The 23,001-nt window shown below is 52.5% G+C and overlaps 1 protein-coding gene across 1 annotated transcript in view; it reads left to right on the forward strand.

Annotated features, from left to right (window-relative positions):
* Positions 1-23,001, forward strand: part of CDH22 (cadherin 22) — a 134,650-nt gene that overhangs the window by 100,517 nt on the left and 11,132 nt on the right. Inside the window, exons 8-10 of the mRNA XM_030825605.1 lie at positions 8,149-8,285; positions 20,731-20,852; positions 20,973-21,090. Of these exons, the coding sequence (XP_030681465.1) occupies positions 8,149-8,285; positions 20,731-20,852; positions 20,973-21,090 (377 nt within the window). The remainder of the gene's footprint in view (positions 1-8,148; positions 8,286-20,730; positions 20,853-20,972; positions 21,091-23,001) is intronic.

Consider the following 23,001-nt stretch of genomic DNA (forward strand, 5'->3'; position numbering starts at 1 on the left):
TTCCAGACAGAGGAACAGCTTGTGCAGAGGTATACAGGCAGAGGAGTCGTAGATGTGCCTGGAGAAGAGCAGACTGTGACCGCTATAGGGGGCTGGGGAAGATGAGGCACAAAAATGAAGTCTAACAGGGCCTCAGAGGCAGGCCGAGGAGCTCAGACTCTGTCCTGAAGCCGAGAATGCCCACGCTGCTTTCACTACACTCGCTGCCAATGCCATCCTGCCACTGCCTCTGAACTCCTCCACTCCCTTCCACCCAGGCTGGTGGCACAGTCTCTGAACAACCCCCTTGACCTCTGGCCTGGGCCCAGACCTCTCCAGGAAGGGCACTGTCACCCCCGTTTGTCTGGGAGTTAAGGCCCAGGGAGGGGAGGAGGATTCTACAGGCTTTCCCAGGGAGGTAAGAACACGGAGCGCGAGGCAAGTCCTTGGCCCCAGGTCAGTCCTCCCATCTGCCAGCTCCCCTCCTCTCCAATTCCACTCTCCACGCCCCCTCTCAGTCCTTTCCCTCCTTCCCGCTTTGGCTCCCTTCCCTCCTGCTTTTATCTGCACTGAAAGGGCCAACTTTGAAACCTGCTTCTCACCTTCTTTCATCTCTCTTTGCCGGCCCCTTCCCTGGGGCTCCTCAGATGTGGAGGCAGTGAGGAGCTGGAGACTGGTCCAATTTAACACCACAAACATTTACCCAGCTCCTCCTCCGTGCCAGGCCCTGAGCCAGGCCTGGGGACACCAAGATGACTCAGCCAAGGACAGAACTGGGGTAGAGCTCCCAGACTGTAGGGTACAAAAATGGAAACGGGAGGCCATTGAGGGGCTATGGGAGAGAGAGAAGGGGTCCTCACAGGCCATGTGTGCCGCCAGAGTCCAGCTCGCTCTAAGGGTTCCATTCTAGCAGCACCTGCATTCTCAGGGCCACAGGCTCAGGCAGCAACTCGGCACTGAGTTGTGCCCGGCACTGTTCTGTGCAGTGAGGAAGCAGAGATGATAAAACAGGATCCCTGCCCACGTGGAGTTTGCCTTCTCCTGCAGAGAGACAGACAGCAAATGGTTAAATGGAATACTTACTGAAAGCACTATGAGAAAATAGATTGATAGGATAAGGAGGGATTGGGGCCACAGAGGGCCACTTTGAATTGAGTGGTCAGGGATGTGACACATGAGCTGAGATCAGAATGATGGGGAGCCATCCATGAAAAGTGTGAGGGAAAGCATTCCAGGTAGAGGGAACAGCAAGTAGAATGGCCCTGAGGCAGGAACAAGCTTGACATGTCCCTGGAAATGAAGACATGAAGTGGCATCCTGGGAGACTTTTCCTAGCCTGGTTTGCAGGACACAGTGAGTGCCTGGAAATTATAGGAAAGCAGACAGTACAGAGAGATTTTTCTTAGCGTCTGCACTGGAGATAGTAGAAGGTGCCTCATGTTACTACATTTACCCTTCAGAGGGTATTGTGCTCATTTGACAGATGAAGAAACTGAGAGTCAGAGAGGGGAATTGATTTCCCAAGGCCACCCAGCTCAAAAGGGGAAGCACTGGGGTTTGACCCATGACTCACCACTTCCTGAATCCAGCCTTTGGCCATTTCACTCCTGCTTCTTACTCTCCTTGTGGTTAGTGCAGTTCCTAAACTTGTGCAGTGTCCTCCCCTGTGCACTGGCCACAGAGATGATGGCCTCAGACATGGGCCAATGGGAAGGCTTGGCCCGTGTGAACGAATCCAGTGACAGGTCCAGGTCCAAGTGGGCTTGGGCTGAGGCAGGGGCTTGAGGAGCTCCAAGGAGGGTTGAGTAGTTTATGCACCAGGAAGGGGAGTGACAGGTTTGCCCCAAGAGGCCCCTGCAGGGGGACGAAGAGGACAAGGCTTGGAATGGGGAGAGTGTGCCCCAGGTTGGAGTGATGGGGAGGAGAGATGGCAGGGACAGAATCATGCAGCCAGGAGGTTAAGTTCAGGAGCAGCGAGACCTGCTGGACAAGCTCACGACAAGGGACAAGGGGGCACTTGGAGACAGGCTGCGAAGGACCTTGAATGCCACATGAAGTGGGACTTTATCCTGTAGGCAGTGGGAAGCCTTAGAAGGCTTTAGAAGGAGGGAGGAAAGTGCTCAGATGGGCCCACCTCTCAAACCTGAAGGTTTGCAGATAGACTGGCCATTTATTAGCCCAGCCATGTTCCTACCTAGCCCCATCGTGAGTCTCCTTTGAGCATCGAAAACAGCTAGTCCACACTACAGCAGAGGAAGCGAACACTTCATTTCTCCACCCAGCACTCCACAGTGTGGTGCAGCAGAAAGTGCAAGGGCTTTGGAATCAGAAGAGACCTGGGTTCAAATCCCAGCTCAGTTGTGGAGTCTTAGGCAAGTCAATGCACCCCCTCTGAGCCTTGGTTTCCCCATCTCTAAAATAGACATCATAACAGTATGTGCCTCATTCATAGGTATTAAATGTCTACCACATACCGAGTTCTGTGCCTGGTGCTCTCAGGGTGGGAAGAAGGATTAAGTGCTTAGCATATAGCAGGCCCTCAGGAAATGGTCATTACCATGTTTCTTGGTGGTCTGCACACCCTTTTTTTCCCTTTCATTCTGCAACTAGTATTAACCACATACAATTTTCCAGGCATCATGTGTGGGCTTTTCAGTATATGCCTAAAGGGAGTGGGGGAAAAGAGTCACAGATAGGGTGGAGTGAGCAGAAAGGAATCCCTTGGTTGGGACAGCAGGAGGCAGGCTGCTTTGTTTTGGAAGAGGCTTCCCAACTACACCCCAACACACACACACACACACACACACACACACACACACACACACACACACGAGCAGCTTGGCGGCAGCTGCATCATTCAGTCAGCTGCATGTATGTTCAGGCACTCACACACAGGCACACCAGAAAGCCTGTATGTGCATAAGCCTGCAGCTTCCCTATTTATTATGCCTGCATGCATTATATATGCACATATTTATGTAGAGGAAAACCACATGTGCACCCCAGCCAGGAAGCAGCACCCTCCCCATTTTCTCCACCCTAACCTTGACAACAGCAGCATTTTGTGCTGTTGCTAACACATAGAAATGCCAGCAGGTGTACCTGGCTGGCTCCTTAAGAGGATGCTCTTAGACCTCCGGCTCTGAACAGACATGGGAGCTTGGCTCTGCCACTAACTAGCCCTGTGTGACCCAGGGCAAGATACCTGGCTTCTCCAAGCCTCAGTTTCCTTCTCTGTAAAATGAGAGTGATGACAATATCTGAGGATTCGAAGAGCTCATGACACAAAGTCTTGCTCAACAAAGAAAAGTAAGAGCTAATGTGTACACCAAGAACCATCTTAAGGATTTATTGGTAGTCGCTTGTCCGAACCTCACAACCAGCCTGTGAGGTAGGTATTACTATCTCCTTTTTTTTTTTTTGAGACAGAGTCTCGCACTATCTCCCGGGCCGGAGTGCAATGGCACCATCTTGGCTCACTGCAATCTCTGCCTCCCAGGTTCATGCGATTCTCCTGCCTCAGCCTCATGAGTAGCTGGGATTACAGGTGCATGCCACCACACCCAGCTAATTTTTTGTATTTTTAGTAGAGACGGGGTTTCACCATGTTGGCCAGGCTGGTCTCAAACTCCTGACCTAGTGATCCTCCCGCCTCAGCCTCCCAAAGTGCTGCCATTATAGGTGTGAGCCACCGTGCCCGTCCTACTATCTCTATTTTTAAGAGGAGGAAACTGAAGAACAGAGAGATTAGGTGACTTGCCCAAGGTCACACATCTAGGTTTCAAACCTAGGCAGATGGGCATCAGATCTGCACCTCTAAGCACCATTCCCAGGCTTCCCTTGCATGTGTGGGTGCACACACACACACGAGCTGCCACAAACTCATATTCTCTCCCTATTTCCCCAGCCTCACCTGTTCTAGTTCCCCTTGCTGCCCTTCAGGTTGTTGTCCCCAAATGAGAAGTAGGACTGCAAAATTTAAGCAGAACCTTCTAGACCCACAGCTTCCTCCTGTCCTTCTCAGACTACTGTGTCCCTACATGGTACCTCCCCACCCCCAGGCACGCAAGCCACACACTGGGTTGGGGGGACTCCTGTGTACTCCCTGCCAGACATCTCTGAATAATAATTAGAGTGACAATAGTTCCCATTCATGGAGTAATTTTCCTGGAACTCAGCTAGGCACCTTACATGCATTTCATTCTCCCGACAACTAACAAAGTAGGATTATCATCTCTATTTTGCTGGGAATTAAAGATAGAAGTGACTTGCCTGGGGGCAACGCAGACCTGGATCCAGACCCAGGGCTGAGCTGCTGCCTCTTGAGCCGCTGCTCAACTATAATGCACAATCTCACGCACACAGGAATACCACTCACATATTCACGCCACACAAAACACACACTGTCCACCCACAACATAGACCAAATACACAACCCATGTGAGCACTACACGTGGGCTGCACAAGCTTCGCCCCCACCCCACCCCTCCACCCCTACGTTTGCCAGGCCACAGTCCCTGCCACACACTGCTTCCTCCCACCCCTCCCTGCTTCCCTCCCTCCCACTCACTCTCTGGCTCCCTGAGCTGGAACAAAAACACCTGGGCTCAGCCAGCCAAAACTGACCCCCAGCCCCAAGTCTTTAGCTGGTTAATGGCGGGTCCCCGCTGCCCCCACCCTATGGCCTTGGGAACAGCTGCCTCCACTTAGATCCCAGCCGCTCCCTTCCCCTCGAGGAAAGAACAAAAGAGAAAAACAGGGAAAAGGAGAAGGAGGAAGAGGAGGAGGAGGAGCAGCAGCAGCACAGAGGGAGGAGAGAGGAGACAGCTCTGAGCCAAGAAGGGAGGAGAAACAACAAGAAGGCAGTTGGCATCCTCCCATCAGCCCGGCCTCTCGCCCAGCCCTGACGAGGGATCAGAAGCCCAGGCTATGTCATGTCTCTGGTCCTCTCCTGGCCTCTATCTTCCCACCTGTAGAATGGCAGGAGGTCTCCAAAGTTCTTTCCAGCTGAGCTGATGCCCAAGAGCCTCCTTCAACCTCCTTTGGACTCAGATATCTGACGGGGCCAGGCTGGGGCAAAGGGGACCTGAAGCTTCACGCATTGAGGCTTTGGCTGGTTCAACTTTGGGTGGGCTGTCGGTCAGGCTAAAAAGAACTCTGGCAGCCGGGCACAGTGGCTCACACCTGTAATCCCAGCACTTTGGGAGGCCGAGACGGGCGGATCACAAGGTCAGGAGATTGAGACCATCCTGGCTAACACGGTGAAACCCGTCTCTACTAAAAATACAAAAAATTAGCCAGGTGTGGTGGTGGGCACCTGTAGTCTCAGCTACTCAGGACTCTGAGGCAGAAGAATGGCATGAACCCAGGAGGCGGATCTTGCAGTGAACCGAGATCGCACCACTGCACTCCAGCCTGGGCGACAGAGCGAGACTCCGTCTCAAAAAAAAAAAAAAAAAAAAAAAAAACTCTGGGAGAGAATCCCCAATTTGGTTTCAAATTTCAGTTCTGTGACAGAGTCGCTGTGCACCCTTGAGCAGGGCATCAGCATCACTAGCTCATGTCACCTTTGTATAAATAAGAAACAGGCCCCCCCTTTGATACTTCCTGGTCTAGGACACGTGGCTGGGCAAGCAGAAGGCTCGCTGGAATTCACCCCCGCTTCCCCACTTCGGCCTGGTATCTTTGTGCACGACACAACCTGCGCAACCATACTTGGCAGCTTTTAAGCTTGGCAAGGTTCCTCTCTGGACCTCAGTGTCTTCATCTGTAAAATGGGGGAGATCACATCAGCCTCATAAGATGCCTGGCAGAGACCTCTTATCTCACTTGCCACTTTATCCCCAGAGTCTAGCACAGACCAGCACAGAGAAGGCACTCAGTTAGTGTTTAGGGCATAAAGGAATGAATGGAGGGATGGTTGGGGGAGAAGCAGGCTCCAAACTGTTAAGTGCATGCTAGGGAGGAATTATAATCGTGGGTCTGAAACTCCCCATGTACTTTCACCCAGGCCAGCGGGACTCAAGGTGGCCAGGAGCAAGAAGAATATGGGTTTAGCAGCTTAGGAACAGGATGGAGCATTAAACTGGAGGTTCGGGGGATTGGCTTATAATGCCCACTACACCCATAGGCACAGCCCTTTATAGCTTGCCATAGGCATTCACCTCCAGGACAGTAAACATGAAAAGCATAAGGACTGTCCTGTTTGCCCCGCCCCTCCTCTAACACCACAATGTGGGGTGAGTAGGAGTCATCCCCTTTTTCAGGGGAGCAAACAGAAGCCAAGGAGTGACTTGCCCAAGGTCACACAGGTAGAATCAGTGGCAGAGGACTCAAACCCAGCTCTGACTGCTTTCAGACCCACGAAGTCCCACTGGATGTCAATATCCCCATTTCAGAGATGGGGGAGTTGAGGCCCAGAGAGGTTTGGCAATGCAGCCAAGGCCTCACTGACGGGTCATCTCAGGGCTCTGGGCCCCCAGCAGGCAATGCTTCTGGGGTCCTCCCCTCCCCACTGTGGGAGACTACAAAAAGGCCCCTTTCCTCCTGCCTGTGGGAGGGGCCGGGTGGCTGCGCAGGGGCCCCTCCTTACCAGGCGGCTTTGTCCTGGCGCACAATGAGCGCTTGCTTGGCATTCGAGGCCTTTGTCCGCGCGCAGCCTCGCGGCGCCCCCACCAGCGTTATCAGCTTGGGGAAGCGGCGGCCGGAGCTGGCGAGGCCTCTCTGGGCCGCCGCCGCCCGAGACATGTGTTGGACACCGGCCTTTAAGGCCTGGAGCCGCCACACAAAGGCCCGGGAAGAAGGCGGAACAAAGGGCTTTTTCACGCGGCAACTGAAAAGCTGCAGATTAGCTCGCGCGTGCTGCGCAGGCGGGAGGAGCCGGCGGCCGTGTCCCCAGGCCCCCTCCCACGGCACTCGCCCAGCGCGTGTCCCTGGGCGTGTCCACGCCGCGGCCCCCAGAGAAGCCTCCTAATGCCACAACTGTCCCCCTCTCCCCTGCTCAAAATTCCCCGTTGGCTCCCCAGTACACGCCAACTGTGCTGTGCCGTTGTGTTCTGGTGCTGAATTCTCCCCACTTCCCGTTCGAACCATTTTGCACTGTTTGCCATTTCTGGGATAATTCTCAGCCGCCGCGCCTTTGCACCTTCTGTTTCCCCTGCCCAGAACGCCACCCCCACTCCCGGTTTCTGCCTTCAAGCTCAATTCCAGGGGCTTCACCTCTTAGGGAAAGATAAGAATCGGCAGGGTGCAGTGGCTCACGCCTGTAACCCCAACACTTTGGGAGGCCAAGGCGAGCGGATTGCTTGAGCTCAGTAGTTCGCGACTAGCGTGGGCAACATATCGAAACCCTGTCTCTGAAAAAAAAAAAATTAGCCCGGCGTAGTGGCACGCACCTGCAGTCCCAGCTACTCTGGAGGCTCAGTGAGTGAGGAGGATCACTTGAACCCAGGAGATGGAGGCTGCAGTGAGCCGTGATGGCGCCATTGCACTCCACCCGGAGTAACAGAGTGAGACCCTGGCTAAAGAAAGAAAGAGGGCCGGGCGCGGTCACTCACGCCTGTGATCCCAGGCACTTTGGGAGGCCAAGGCAGCGGATCACGAGATCAGGAGATCAAGATCATCCTGGGTAACACGGTGAAACCCCGTCTGTACTAAAAAATACAAAAAATTAGCTGGGTGTGGTGGCAGGCGCCTGTAGTCCCAGCTACTCGGGAGGCTGAGGCAGGAGAATGGCGTGAACCCGGGAGGCGGAGCTTGCAGTGAGCTGAGATGGCGCCATTGCACTCCAGCCTGGGTGAAAGTGCAAGACTCCATCTCCAAAAAATAAGTAAATAAAATAAAATAAATAAAAAAGAAAAGAGAGAGAGAAAGAAAGAAAGAAAGAGAAAAGAAAAGGAAGGAAGGAAAGAAGGAAGGAAGGAAGGAAAGAGAAAGAAAGAAGAGAGTATCAGTGAGTCTAACTGTGCCAAGCACTTTGCTAGCTTCCAACCCTCACGACAACTGCGGGTACAAATTATTAGCTCCATTCCTTGGTCGCAAGGGGTTTCTCTGCCCCTTGTGTGTGTCCAAGGCAGGCGGTCCCTTTCTTGGAGTGGGGTTGGGGGAAAAGGACACGGGCTCCATTTGGCACTGGGGCACCTTCAATCAGCCCTGCCCTGCCCCCCGCAGGTACGCCATTGACCGCGAATCAGATTTGGACCAGATCTTCGATATCGATGCCGACACAGGCGCCATCGTGACTGGCAAGGGGCTGGACCGCGAGACGGCCGGCTGGCACAACATCACGGTGCTGGCCATGGAGGCGGGTGAGCTGGGCGCCACGCCCCCTCCAAGGGCAAATATGGGTCCCAGGAGCAAAAGCTGAGGGGAGGGGCCAAGGGCTGGGGGCAGAGCGGAGGCAGCACTGTCAGTCAAAACCCACGGGGGAGGGGCCAAAGGTTGGGGATGGTGCAAAGAGAAAGAAACTAGACAAAGATCTCACAGGGGTGAAGGTGAGGGCAAAAGCTGATTGGTGCGAGCAAAGATCCAGCGGGGTTCCAAGTCAAGGGGGTAGGGCTGGTTCCAAGTCAAGGGGGTAGGGCTGGTCTCAAGCTAGGCTTTCTTCTCTCATCATTAATTGAGCATCTGCTACGTGCAAGCCCTGTTTTAGGGGCTGGGGATCCAACCTTGAACATGACAGAAAAGCTCCTGTCCTCATAGAGAGAACAAGACTATCAACAGAGAGAAAGCAGGGACATAATATGTCAGGTGATGCTAAGTGCTAAGAAAAAACAAGGAGAGAAGGAGGCTGGGAAGGGGAACTGGGAGGAGGAGGGGCATTGCTTCTCTTAGGGGAACATCTAAGAGATGAGGAAAAGACATTTCAACAAAGACCTCAAAAGGGGAGGGAGTCATGCTGACATCTGGAGGAAGAGCATTCCAAGCAGGGGGAACAGCCAGTGCAAAGAGGCCCTGCGGTGTAATTTGCCAAGCATGTTGGAGGAACAGCAAAGAGGCCAGTGTGGTTGATGAGGGGCAGCATGGTCAGCCAGAGCCACTGGAGAGTCTTTGGACTTTACTCCAAATGAAGTTAGAGTCATTGGAGGCATTTGGGGAGAGAAGGGATGTTCTCAGTCAGGGTACCTCTGGCAGCTGCATTGAGAAGAGCCTGGAGCATGAGAGGGAAACAGGGCCTTAGCTAGAAGCTGAAAATAATAGTGCTTGGGAGATAGGACCATGGCCTGGCCCAGGGCAGTAGCTACAGAGGAGGGGAGGAGGAGGGGAGAAGTGGCTGGCTTTGGGATACAGGCTGAAGATAGAGCCAGTGGAACCTGCTCATTGGCTGATGTCCTGGGGAGAGATGGAGAAGGGTCAAGGATGACTCCAGGGTGTTTGGCCTGAGTTTCTGGAAGAAATGTGTGTGTGTGTGTGTGTGTGTGTGTGTGTGTGTGTGTGTGTGTCTTTTTGGTGCAGCTAGGGAGAAATGTGAGCTGGGAGAGAAAGAGAGAGAGCCCTGAGACATGGCATCCAGGTAAGTAAGGCTGTGGGGGTGAGGAGCTGAGAGCACTGGGAGAGAGACCAGGGGGAGTGCCCTCAGGCTTCCTCCATGCCCAGAGCAACACTGCCACTGCCATGGCCTCCACCTGCTCTCCCAGCTTCTCTACCCCGTCAGCCCTCAAGGTCTCAGGCATCAACAGAGCCACCAATAAGCAATCATGACAACAGGAATATGGTTGAGTCTCTGAGCTGCAGGCGGGTAGGCAACATTCAAACTTGCCTCTGCCCATCAGGACCCCAGGCCCCTCTGCCCCAGGCCCCTCCTGCTCCAAGCTCCTCCTGCCAGCCCTCTTCCTCCTCCCCTAGCTGCCATCCCCCCATTTCCCAGGCCCCACTGGCCCATTCTGGGGTCGAGGAAGTCCCCAGGCTGAAGTTCCCTTCGTCTCTTTCAACTGCAGTTTAAAAGGAAATACAAAGCTGGCTCAGACCTCAGTGCCTGCTGCTCTGGAGCCTTTGAATCCACTCCTCCACCGCATGAAAGGGAGATAACAAAGGTGGCTAGAGAGGAAGTGGCGGCTGGACTTGGGGGAAGAGGGCTCCCCCTCCTTGCCTCCGCAAACCTGTTTCCTGGGTAGCAACTGAGGCTGTGGGCTGCAGACGGAGTGAGGGAGGAGTGGCCTGGCTGCTGGGCAGGGATGCCTCGTTTCCCTACTCACAGATACACGCCCCCCACCCCCCTGCCACCAGCCTATCACCGGCCCAATGTCCCACCACCAGCAACAATCTGCTCTTGGGTTAAGCATTGTGCTTCTACCCAGTGGGTCTCTTTCAGAAAGCAGCTAGAATAGCATACGAAGCCTGTAAGGCTGCCATTTCACAGGAGAGAGAATCGGGGGAGGGGTACTCCTCCACAAACATTTTACAATTTTTGCTTCATATATATATATATCCTGGCCTAGATGCTTTCTAGCACATACTTTATTGAATTATGATCAGTAGCATGATTAGCACCCATTTTCCTGATGGGAAAATTGAGGCTTGGAGAGTTCGGAAACTTGCTTGCCAAAGATGTGCCCTGGCAAAGCTGGGATTTGGACCAGGCGTGCTTGGTCCCCACGGCATTGCTGCATGGCCTCCCTTTTCCGGGCACTCTCTGCTTTCTGAGCCCCACCCCCATCCCATCCATCAACACCAGTAACTGACCGTGGGGAAATAGATGTATCTCTGAAAGGAGAAGACTAGCCACTGGGCTTGAGACCCTCCTTCTCTGAGCTGTGATCCCCAGCCCCTGCCCACTCCTCACCCAGGATATTAATTAATGGGAAAAGGAATGGTTTTGCTTCAGAGAGCTGGTGGGAGGATCAAAGAGCATAGCTCATGGGAAGAACTTATCCTAGTGGTTGGTGCTTAGTAAATGCTCGGTTGATGGTATCTGTCGGTCTTGACTCTATTCCGGGCCCTTTTTTGTGATGAGCTCATGAAATCTTCAACCCTAAGGGGTGTCCATTCTACTGCCATCTTCACTGTGGGGATGAGGAAACTGACTCAGCAAGGCGAAGTCATTTATCCAGGTTCCCAACCCCAGCCTGCCTGACTCCAGAGCCCAGCTCTCCTCAGCTGCCCCTCCAGTCCTGTTTCCCTGGTGCTGGCACAAAATCAAGAGCTCTCACAAGCCAGGCACAGTGGCTCACGCCTGTAATCCCAGTACTTTGGGAGGCCAAAGGGGTCAGATCACTTGAGTTCAAGAGTTCGAGACCAGCCTGGCCAACATGGCGAAACCCCATGTCTACTAAAAATACAAAAATTAACTGGGCATGGTGGCGCGCGCCTATAATCCCAGCTACTGGGGAGGCTGAGGCACGAGAATCGCTTGAACCCAAAGGCAGAGGTTACAATGAGCCAAGATCATGCCCCTGTGCTCCAGCCTGGCAACAGGCAAGACTCTGTCTCAAAAAAAAAAAAAAAAAAAAAAGCTGTCACAAATAACTGACCCACTCTTCCTTTTCACCATCTCCATGAGATGAGAACAAACTTATTATCCCCATTTTACAGATGAGGAAACAGAGGCTCAGGGAAGAACAGGGATGGCCCCAAGATCACAGAGCAAGTCCAGGCAGGGGCAGGCTCGACCCAAGACCTCTGGCTTCCCAGGAGCCAGCCGGAGCCCCAGGTGCATGGCCATCGGGTCTGCCCGCCCAGCCCCATGCCCTCCTGCCAAAGCGTCCATTTGGCTTCCTCAAAAACAGAAGGGAAACTCAGAGGGTCACGGCGGCCCCACCTGCTCCCGGTCATAACAAACATGAGGTGACAAGAATCAGAGGGGAAATATTTATACACAGCGGCGGCGCTTGGTGAGCACCTCGGAGAATGTTGCACTCAGCCAGGAGCCGCCGCCTGTCATACTGGATTACCTCAAAGACTCCCGAGCCACTTAGTATGCCGGCTCCCCTCTCCCCGAACTTCTGAGTCATCCATTCTGCCCATGCAGACGCTCCTTCCACTGACATTATCTTTAACGTTTTGTAATCATGAAATATTAATGACCGATATTGAATTTAAAGTACAATTTGTGTCTGAATCCTTCGGTGGAAAGGGCAGTTGTAAAGGGACAGTCTTCAAAGAGACTGGGTGGGGGTAGTCTAGGGGAGATTTGGAAAGCCAACACTGGGAGGGGGGAGTGCCAAGGGGGGCACCCAGCCACCCTCTCAAGAGTCATCCAGCCCTAAGCTGATCTGGAGGGGTAATAGCTAGATGTCCAGGACAGCAAAGGGTTAACCAGACTCGCCAGAAGCTTCCCCATCTGGGTCACCCTAGGCCAAGTCACGTCTCACAGCACCCTGCTTTTCCCTTCATGCCACAGAGCACGTGTTATGATTTTTAGATGCATCTGTGTGAGTATTCAGTGAAGATCACTCTTCCCTGGGAAAGTGTACCTTCCATGAGGGCAGGGCCCAGTCTATACCTGCAGCACTCACACAGGCCAGGCACACAGCAGGCATGTGTGTTTACTGAATGGATGAATGAATGGGCTTGCGTGCCCAGTTGGAAAAACAGGAATGCATGATGGAGAAGAAATGCTTCTAGTCGCATGGCTCCCAGTTGGGTGGGCCTGGACAGGTCACTCCCCATCTTGTTACCTTGGTTTTCTCATCTATGAAATGGTGACAATCATACTTAGTTTAGCGGACAGCTGTGACAATGGTAACTATTAATAATAGCAGCTCCTGGCTGGGCATGGTGGCTCACTCCTGTAATCCTAGCACTTTGGGAGGCCGAGGCGGGCAGATCACCTGAGGTCAGGAGTTCGAGGGCAGCCTGGCCAACATGGTGAAACCCCATCTCTACTAAAAGTACAAAAATTAGCTGGGTGTGGGCACCTGTAATTCCAACTACTTGGGAGGCTGAGGCAGGAGAATTGCTTGAACCCCAGAGGTGGAGGTTGCAGTGGGCCGAGATTGCACCACTGCACTCCAGCCTGGGAGACAGACCAAGACTCCATCTCAAAAAATAATTAATAATAATAATAATAGCAGCTTCTATTTACTTAAAGCTTACAATATGCCAGGCATTGTGCTGAGTGCTTTCTATAAAACATAAGTTCCCCAAGGATTAGAAATAATGTCTCAAGTGCCTAGCGCAGGTGCCTACTGTGTGCCTGACACACAGTAGTTGCTCTTAATAGTCAGGGAGAGAATCTGAGAGGAGAAGGAACGTCAGAGATGATGGACTCCAGCCCCATACCCATCCTCCAGCCCCATATCCAACCTGGGGAGACGGAGGCCAAGGAAGGGAGTCCCCCCATGAGGCTTTCTGACTCCCAGTCTGTGCCTCTCAGAAGGACCATAGAGGAGGCCTAAAGAGGCTGGAGGAAGGGACAGGGATGGGGAGTGAAGGTCGCAGTGGGGTCTGAGCAGCAGAGAGCACTCAGTTTCTCCTGCAGGGACCCACACACAAACCAACAAGCCATGTACCCGCAGCCAGTGTTTTCTGGGGCCTCTTGTCACCCACCCCAGCCGGGGCTGGGCTCTGGGACCCGGTGATGAACCAGGCTTGGCCACTGACCTGAGAGTTCACAGGTGGGCGGGGAGAGACACATTAACAGTCAGTGACAACACAGAGTGAAAGTCATGGGGTCACAGCGATTCCTGAGGAGCAGGGAGAGACTGGCCCACCCAACGAGGGCCAGAAAACCCTTCCCAGAGGAGGGGACATCTATTTTTTTGTTTTTGTGTGTGTGGTTTTGTTTGTTTGTTTTTGGTAGAGAGGGGCTCTCACTGTGTTACCCAGGCTGGTGTCCATCTCCTGGGCTCAAGCAATCCTCCCACCTTGGCCTCCCAAAACACTGGGATTACAGGCATGAACACCAGCACCTGCCCAAGAGGACATCTGAGTTGGGTTTCAAAGGCCAAGGAAGTTTTTCCATGGGCAGAAAGGGGATTCAGGTGCTCCCGGCAGAAAGCCCCCTGTGTGCAAAGGCCTGGGAGCTTGGATGTCCGAGGCCGTTCTGAGAACAGAGAGGCTGGGTGTGGCCAGTCTCTGGGGCTGGAGGGTGTCCAGAGCAGGTGAGGCAAGGGGTGAGTGAAGAAGCTCACTGGGCCTGTACACAAAGGGCCTTGGTGTCCCATGAGGAACCAGACATCTCCTGGAGGTGACAGGGAGCCAGTGCAGGTCTTTGAGCAGAAGAGTGGCGTGATCAGATGTTTGGTCCCCAACATTCCCTCGGGTTCATGGGGAGGATGGCTTGGAGGGGGCAAACATGGAGTTGGGGAAACATATGGGAGGCTGTCAGGCTCAGCTTTGGGCTGGAGGGTCCAGGGCAGGGCCAGGGCAGGTGGTTGGGAGCTCCAGGGAGGCTGCCCGGGAAAGAGACATGTCACAGCTCTGCATGGAAGGGGCTGCAAGAGACAGTGAGCTCCCTGTCACCAGAGGTGTGCAAATCAGGCCCAGGGTCCTCTTGGACTGGATGACTCCTGGGATCCTGTGCCACCTTGAGTACCTAACGGACCCCAAGGGGAACAAAGATTTTGTGATATCCATGGAGTAGGACAGCCCAGAACATTAGGGACCAGCTCAGCCCCTGGCGAAGGAAAGTTCCCCCATCTCCCCTTTGAATTTCAGGGATGTTATGATTTCAGGGTCCCTGCTTCACTCAGAAGTCCTGCCCCACCCCTTCCTTGGAGGAATAAACTTCCCCCCAATAAGGTCAAAGCTTCCAGTCTCCATGTGGAAACCAAAGAGATCACTGAAGTCCCTTCAAGGGACAGAGAAGGGCACCTGAGCCTCCTGCTCCCACTGCGGGGGCATGGGGACAGGGCAGGGAGTGCAAGGAGTTCACTCCTGTCTACCCTGACACCCCATTCCCTGGAGCACCCCCATGTGCTCGCCCTGTGCGCCTCACTGTCCTGCCTGCTTGTCTTGGCGGGCTTGTAATTGGGATGATAAATCTTCCTGCCCAGCTGGCCAGCTCTAATCACAGCCTGGTGTTTGGATGCAATTTAACTCCCTCGGGGAGGAGGGAAGGGCTGGGGGAATAGTGGAGAAGAGGGCCCAAGCTCTGCTCCGTCCCCACCACTGCAAGTGAGAGGGAAGGCACTTTCTTTGAGCTGACCTCTCTCCTCTCTCTTTCCCCCTCCCACCCCACCCCCCACTCTCCTTCCCACTCCCACTCTTGCAGCTTCACTTCTCTCTTTCTCTCCAGGCTTCTGTCTTTCTCTGTGACAGCCAAGGAGAGCCACAGAATCCAACTCCATTTGTTTTACTGATGAGAAAACCTTGGTCAAGAGACAGAGAAAGAGAGAGGCAGGAAGAGGGTCCCAGCACTAGACTGCTTCTGAAATGGAGGGGACCCAACCCCTGATACAACAGAGTCAGTTCATCCAAGAAGGTCTCAGTTTCTCCCCCTGTACCTCCCCAGCATCCCTCCTGGAGCATGGCCATGGTCAGAAATGCCACAGACAGTGGAATCCATTCATTTGACACATCTTTATTAAGCATCTACTATGTAGCGTGCACACAGTTGCTGGGGATACAGCAGTAAAAAAAATATACAAAAATTCTGCTTACATACTAGGGGAGGAGATAGAGGATGAGAAAGTTAAATAAAAACAGAGGGTTCTGGGTAAATGCTACAAAGAGGAATAAGGCAGGGAAGTGGTATTTGGTAGGATGGCAAAGGGCACATGGAAATAAGGTCTTTAGGGGAGGCCTCTCCTAGAAGAAATCTGGGCCAAGACCTGAAGGAGGCAAAGGAGCAAACTCGGAGCAGAGTGAAAGAGGGAGGGAGGGGTAGCGACGAAGCCAGAGAGGCCACAGCAGGATGATCATGGGGGGCCTTGTGGGCATGGGGGACTTGGGCTTATCCTTGGATTGCCCAGAACTGAGAGCAATCAAGGAAAGCTTCCTGGAGGAAGCAGGGAAATTTGTTCAGGGCCTTGAAGGCAAGATGGATTCTGACAGCTAAAGACAAGAAAGACGACATCATGTGGTGGTTAAAACCTCCCCTTTAAAACCAGACCCAGGTTCAAGACCCAGCTCCTATGAGACTTTGGGCCAGTTGTCTCACCCCTCTGAGCCCGTTTCCTCATCAGTAAAATAGCAACAATACCAGTCCCTGCCTCCCACCATGGTTGACAGGATGCAATGGGGCAGCCCAGACCCTGGTCCTTGGCACGTGCTTAATATGTGTTTGTTGCCATTCTTCCAGGGAGGAGCACATTCATAGGAGTGTCCTAACAGGGGCACCAGGCCAGGCCCCGTCTCCTCTTGCCTTCCCATTGTCCCCCAGCCCCATCCCCACGCCCACTCAGGTTGGTCCAGATGTCAAATGAGTAACTCTAGTAGGGGCTGGGATCCTCCTTGGAAGATTCAGAGTCTCGTTATCCACATCCTCCCCTCCCACCCCAGGGCCTTTGCACATGCTGATCCCACTGCCTGAGACAATCTTTCCTTTCCCATCCCCCTCGTACAATTACTTCCCAGTCAGGACTCGGCAGGACTCAGCAGAAATATCATGTTTTTCCAGGAAAAACATCCTGCATCCCACCAGGCAAGACCCCCTGCTCCAAGCTCTCACAGCTCCTTAACTTTTTTCCCTCAGCTCTTATCATAGTCTGGAGTAATGTCTGTACCTGCCACTAGACCGAGACCATGCTGTCTTGTTCACTGCTGTGTCCTTGGTACAAAGGAGATGCTTGATCCACAACTGTCAGCAAAAACCACAGGTTTCAGATCCAGACTGTCCAGTACAATCCCCTGTCCATTATACAGAAGAAACTCTGAGGCCCAGCGAAGATGAGAGACCTGCCCCACTGCACAGCAGTTCTCCTGCCCCGAGTTTGGTCTCTTCCCTAGGCACCCTGAGCTGCCCAGCCTCCTCAGGTCCCTCAGACCCCCGGGGCTTCACCTGCCACCTCCCCGGATTAATGGTGAGGCAGCTCAAGGAGGAAGCACCGGGCCAAAGCACGTTTAATTTTAATTTAGGAATCAGTTAAGGCTGCAGGCCTGCTCAGCCCTGGGCTGTCAATCAGCCTTCCTCAAGGCTGCATCAATTAGTTTAAAAATATTGAATGTAATTTTGCCTGACACAACATATTGCAGCTACTGCAAAATATAATTTATTTTAGAAGAAGAAATAATTAAACTAATTTGCATGTCAGTCAGCTGAACTGAAAAGCCAAGAGGGGAGGGCTGTGGGGGACCCAGCCGTTGGAGGGGGCACCTGCCGCCGGCCATTGGGTGAGATCCACTTGGGCCTGGGTCTAAGCCGTAGCTGCCACTGGATGGACAAATGCCCAGGCAGCAGGAGGGCCCCTGACATTGTATCAGGACCAAGCACTGAACTTGGAGTCGGGAGGATTCAGACTCAACCCCAGCTCTGCTGCTGACTCCCCTAGGGCTGTGGGGAAACTCCTGACCCTCTGTCAGCCTCAGTTTCCTCATCCAGAAAGTGGGTTTAACAAGGCCTTCTTCAAGGGTTATTTCAAGGATGACACGAGGTCATAATAAGAGAGAGTGTTATGAATTGGAAAATCCTGCACAGAGATCAAGATTAATCAACAGATGGATTCCTTGTTTTATCCCAGAAATATTTAAGGTGGCAAAAATAGGATTATTTTCCATTCTTATAAATGATACTAATTGTGATAGGAGGGGTTTGGAGGAAGCCAATCAGGCTTCCTACCTCCCAGTCACCCTAGGATAGTGGTTTGCAAACTTTGCTACAGGCTGATCCTCTGGAGCTGTTTAAAAAAAAAAAATCAATGACCAAGCATTGGGCATCGGTGTTTTTAAAGGCTCTCCAGGTGATTGTGATGTACAGCCGTGCTGGAGACCCACTGCCACAAGGGCAATGGCAGTGGCAATGGGTACTGACCTGGGGCCAGCCCATGAGCTCTGGGATTCCAGGCCAGCCCTAAATTCAGGAATTCCTAGAATAAGATCTGCAGATGGCAGTTTTGGCAATTTAGAGGTCACTCAGCTGCCCCACCTCTTAGGTCTGAGACTGTCACTCATGCCAAGGACGTTAGGGCTTTCTCACAAGGTGACCTGTGACATTTTAAAAGAAGAGGTAAGAGAGGCCAAGCATGGCCCAAAGCAAAGGTGCTATAATGGGGGTCTCATCCGCAGTGAGGATCCAGGAGCAGATCACTCACTCAGCAGTCCATCCTGCTCTACCTTCGACATGGCCCATAGGACCCTGTCTCTCCCTCCAGCCCATACACCCCCACCACCCTCCACTGCAGGGGAAAGTGCCCTGTAAGGGCACTCAGGCCCTGGCCGCCCCCTCTACTCTCCCTCTGCCTCTGCTGGGAGAGAGGCGCCCATTCCTGGCTGTGGGCCTCACCCCCCTCTTCCCAAAAGCACCGACCGTCTGTCTGTTGAAATTCTCCGGCAACGCACTCTTAAAAATAACGGTTCACCCGGCATTCCCAGTCACGACTCCCATCTCTCGCCCCGGAAAACCCCCTCTAATCACTGGAATGGCAGATCTGGTGAGCTTAGAAGATAATGTGCCCCTGGCTAAGGGGAACTCCAGAGAGAAGCCGGGGTCTGAGTTAATTAAGAACTCAGGCCCCTCCTTTTCCTGACCACCCCCCGCCCCCCTCCAGGAGGTGGCTGCACCTGCCTTCCTATCTCTGTTTCTCTCTTTATCAGCACGTGAGCAGCTGCCGTCAGCACACAGTGAATCCTGAGTTCACAGCAGGAGGCAGCCGACCAGTCCCACTCCCCGAGAAACTCATGGGGAGCCTGAATGCCTGGAAGCTTTCAGGCTGCCCCTAAGAGAGCTCCCTGCCAGCCCAGCCAGACAGCCCCATCTTCCAAGTCACTGCTTGGAAGTGAGGTGTGGTTTCCTCCTCCAGGAGATGTTCATGAGGTCACTGGCAGGTGGAACATGTCAGTAATGAACATGTCAGTAATGAACATGTAGCCAAGATAGCAGAGGATGGGGCACCAGAGAGCACTCAGAAGTCTGGGCTGGTGAGGTGTTAGAAAGCACCAACATTCAGGGCACTGCTCAGACAGGACAGGCTGGGATGAAGTATTCCACATCCTAGAATTATTTAATGTCATTGCTAATAGGACCCTTCGAGGATGTCTGCTTATTTACAAATGCTTATATAGCACTTGCTACGTGTTGTACACACAGTTTTAAATGCCCTGCAGATATTAACTCAATCTGTCTCTTCACCGACCTATTAACCCATGTATGCCTGAGGTTGCAATTTTTTGAATTTTTGCAATCAGACCTTGGGGAAGACCTTGAGCAGTAGGATATAAATAACTCTCACATGCTTAGCGTTCCAATAATGGAACACTAGGCATAATTGGGTCAAATTAGACCGATTTTGCAGGTGAGAAAATTGAGGCACAGGGAGGTCAAGTGACATGGCTCGGATTACACAGACATAAAACGGCAGAGCTGGAATCAGAACTACCCAGCATTGCTCATAATCGCTATGTTCTGTTCCTTTTCCAGGTGTGGAAACTGATGCAGAGAAGGCAGGGTCTTACCCAAGACCAAACACTGGGTCAGGGACACAGCCACACCTGGAATTCAAGCCTCCTGCAGTCTCAATCTTTCCAGGCTTCATTCATTCATTCAGCAAATATTAATATATTAGAATTTACCTGTACCATATCCCACAATGCTGGTAGCCCAGAGATAAATAAGACAGGGACCATGACCTTGAAGACATCCCAACTTGGAGGGGTGTGGACATCATGGTTTTGCTGGCCAAGATCTACCTCCTTGGACTTCTCTGGCCCGTTTAGGCTCAGGTCTTGATAAAGCAGAAGTCTTGGAGTTTAGTTGCCCCTGACCCATGTGTAGAAAGCATCCCATGTTTTAGTTTCTCCTTTGCAATATGGGGATAGAAATTGTACCAAACCACAGGATTTCTGCAAGGATACTTAAAATAATGAATGTAGATGCTCCACGTGCATGCTGTGTGCTCTGTGGTGAGGGGGTGGGGATGGCAGTGGTGATGACAGTGTTGTTGGGGGCCAGGGATGTGATGGTAATATTGGTGATTATGATGGGGGTAATAGTAGTAATAGGTGGGCTGGTGATTGTGGTTGTGGTGACTCTGGAAGAGATGGTGGTAGTATTGGTGATGGTGATATTGGTGATGGAGATGGGGTTGGTGGTGGTGGTGAGGGTAGTGATGGTGATGGCTTTGATATTATTTATGGTAGAGATGATGAGTGTAGTACTACAGGATGTGGTTCTGGTGGTGGTGGTGCCAATTCTAATGGTGATGGTAGTGATGGTGATGACCTGATGGTGGTGGTGGTGATGGCAGTGGTGATGGTAACAGTGTAAGGATGGTGATGGTGGTACTGATAGTTATGTTGATAGACGCACTGATGATAATGCAAATAGTGGTATTGGTAATAGCTTAATGATGACAATGGTAACAGTAATAGTGGTAGTAATGGCAAAGGTGGCCACAGTAGAGATGGTGATGGTGGTGTTGATGCTAACAGTGGTGATGGTGTTGGTGATGGCACTGGGTGCTACTGGTGATTTTGGTGGCAAGGGTTGTAGTGATAGTGCCAGTGGTGCCAAGGCTGATGGTAATGGTGGTGGTGGTTACAGCAATGATTACTTAACTTATGCCCAAATGTTCCCAGTTCTGGTCCTTGTACCAACTTGGTTAACCCACAAATTTCTCAGCATGACCCCACTGCCTACTATTGTCCTCATAGTAGAGAGGAGGCTATCTAGGTCTCACACTTGATGCCTCTCCCCTTGCTCCTGTGCTCTCATTACAGACAATCATGCCCAGCTATCCCGGGCATCCCTAAGGATCCGAATCCTGGATGTGAACGACAATCCCCCAGAACTGGCCACACCCTACGAGGCAGCTGTATGCGAGGATGCCAAGCCAGGCCAGGTACCCCTGAGGGGGTGGGGACCGGGCATTGCTTCCAGGACTGGCCAGCAGCACCCTCTACCTCGACCCAGAGTGGTCGCAGCCTCACCACTAGCCCTCTCTCCCCTCCTCACCCTTCAGCTCATCCAGACCATCAGCGTAGTGGACAGAGACGAGCCCCAAGGCGGGCACCGCTTCTATTTCCGCCTGGTGCCTGAAGCTCCCAGCAACCCTCATTTCTCTCTGCTTGACATCCAAGGTGAGCCTCCAAACCCTAGGATGCAAGAAGGGAGGGGCACAGTCTCCCTGCCCTGTTCCCATATTATAGACAGAGGGACGGAGGCGCCCACAGGGCCTATGTTGGATCTAAGATCACATGGAAAGTCTGGGCCAAGCTGGAGCTGTTACCCAGCCCACTGGCCAAACACAAGCAGGGTGTGGGTTGATGGAGTGGAGGAGGGCGTCCCAAGGATAAGAAATGGCAGATGGGAAGATATAGACAGGGAATAAATGAGGAATGATTGTGCCAGAGTCCAGGGTGGAAAGAGCCCCCGTTCTGAGTGGAGACTGAAGTAAGCCACGTGCACACACTCCCCACCCTGCAGGTTTCTGGTTTTTTATTTGATTTTTTTTTTTTTTTTTTTTTTTTTTTTTTGAGACAGGGTCTCGCTCTGTCAGCCAGGCTGGAGTGCAGTGGCTCGTTGCAACCTCCACCTCCCAGACACAAGCAATCCTCCTACCTCAGCCTCCCAAGTAGCTCGGACCATAGATGTGTGCCACCATGCCCAGCTACTTTTCGTATTTTTTGTAGAGACGGGATTTTTGCCGTATTGCCCAGACTAGTCTTGAACTCCCAGGCTCAAGCTATCGGCCTGCCTCGGCCTCCCAAAGTGCTGGGATTACAGGCGTGAGCCACTGTGCCCAGCCCACCCTGCAGTTTAAAAACTGCTTTATTCCACTCACATTCCTTTTTTGGTTTTTGGAATTGTTACTGAAACAAGGTCTTGCTTTGTCACCCAGGCAGCAGCGCAGTGTTGCAATCATAGCTCACTGCAGCCTTGATCTCCTAGGCTCAAGCAGTCCTGTGTCGGCCTCCCGAGTAGCTGGCACTACAGATGCACACCATCATATCTGGCTAATTTTTTAATTTTTTGTAGAAATGGGGTCTTGCTGTGTTGCCCAGGCTGGTATCGAGCTCCTGGGCTCAAACAATCCTTCTACCTCGGCCTCCCAAAGAGGTGGGATTACAGGCATGAGACACCATGCCAGGCCCACTCACATTTCTTTCTGCATCCTCACAGCCATCCTGTGAGGTAGTTTTCTGACTCCTCTCCCCATTTTACAGGTGATGAAACTGAGACTCTAAGAGAGAAAGAGCCCTGCCCAGGGTCATATAGGGAGTCGGTGGTGTGGGTAGGATTCAACCCATCCCCATCCCAAGTCCAGTGTGCTTCCTGCCTCAGCAAACCACCTGGAAAGCAAACTGCCCTGCCCTGCCTGAGTCCACCGTGAGATTCCTCCCCTCTGGCTCTCACAAGTTCCTCATGATGTTGATGTTTGAACCTTTAAGGAATAGACTGAGGGGAAGGGGGCAGTCACCAGACGAAATAAGGGACTAGGCTCAGCGAAGGGTGCTCTATACCACCCTGGCAAGCTCCTATTCCTCTCTGGTTTTTTTGTGTTTTTTTTTTGTTTTTTTGTTTTTTGTGTGTGTTTGTGTGTGTGTGTATGTGGGGGGGGGGTTGTTGTTTTTTTGTTTGTTTGTTTGTTTGTTTTGAGACAGTGTCTCATTCTGTTGCCCAGGCTGGAGTGCAGTGGTGCGATCTCAGCTCACTGCAACCTCTGCCTCCGGGGTCAAGAGATTCTCCTGCCTCAGCCTTCGGAGTAGCTGGGGTTACAGGCACGCACCACCACGCCCGGCTAATTTTTGTATTTTTAGTAGAGACGAGGTTTCACCATGTTGGCCAGGCTGGTCTCGAACTTCTGACCTCAGGTGATCCACCCGCCTCAGCCTCCCAAAGTGCTGGGGCGCCTGTTCCTCTCTAAGCCTCAGTTTCATCATCTAAAATGGGAATAACACCTACTGCCTCGGGTGGCTAGGTAGCCCCAGTAAGATAAGGGCCACTGAGATATAGTGTTAATACCTAGAAATGTCAATTCCTACATCCAG

The sequence above is a fragment of the Nomascus leucogenys genome, chromosome 13 (assembly GCF_006542625.1).
Source record: "Nomascus leucogenys isolate Asia chromosome 13, Asia_NLE_v1, whole genome shotgun sequence".
Taxonomy (NCBI): Eukaryota; Metazoa; Chordata; class Mammalia; order Primates; family Hylobatidae; genus Nomascus; species Nomascus leucogenys.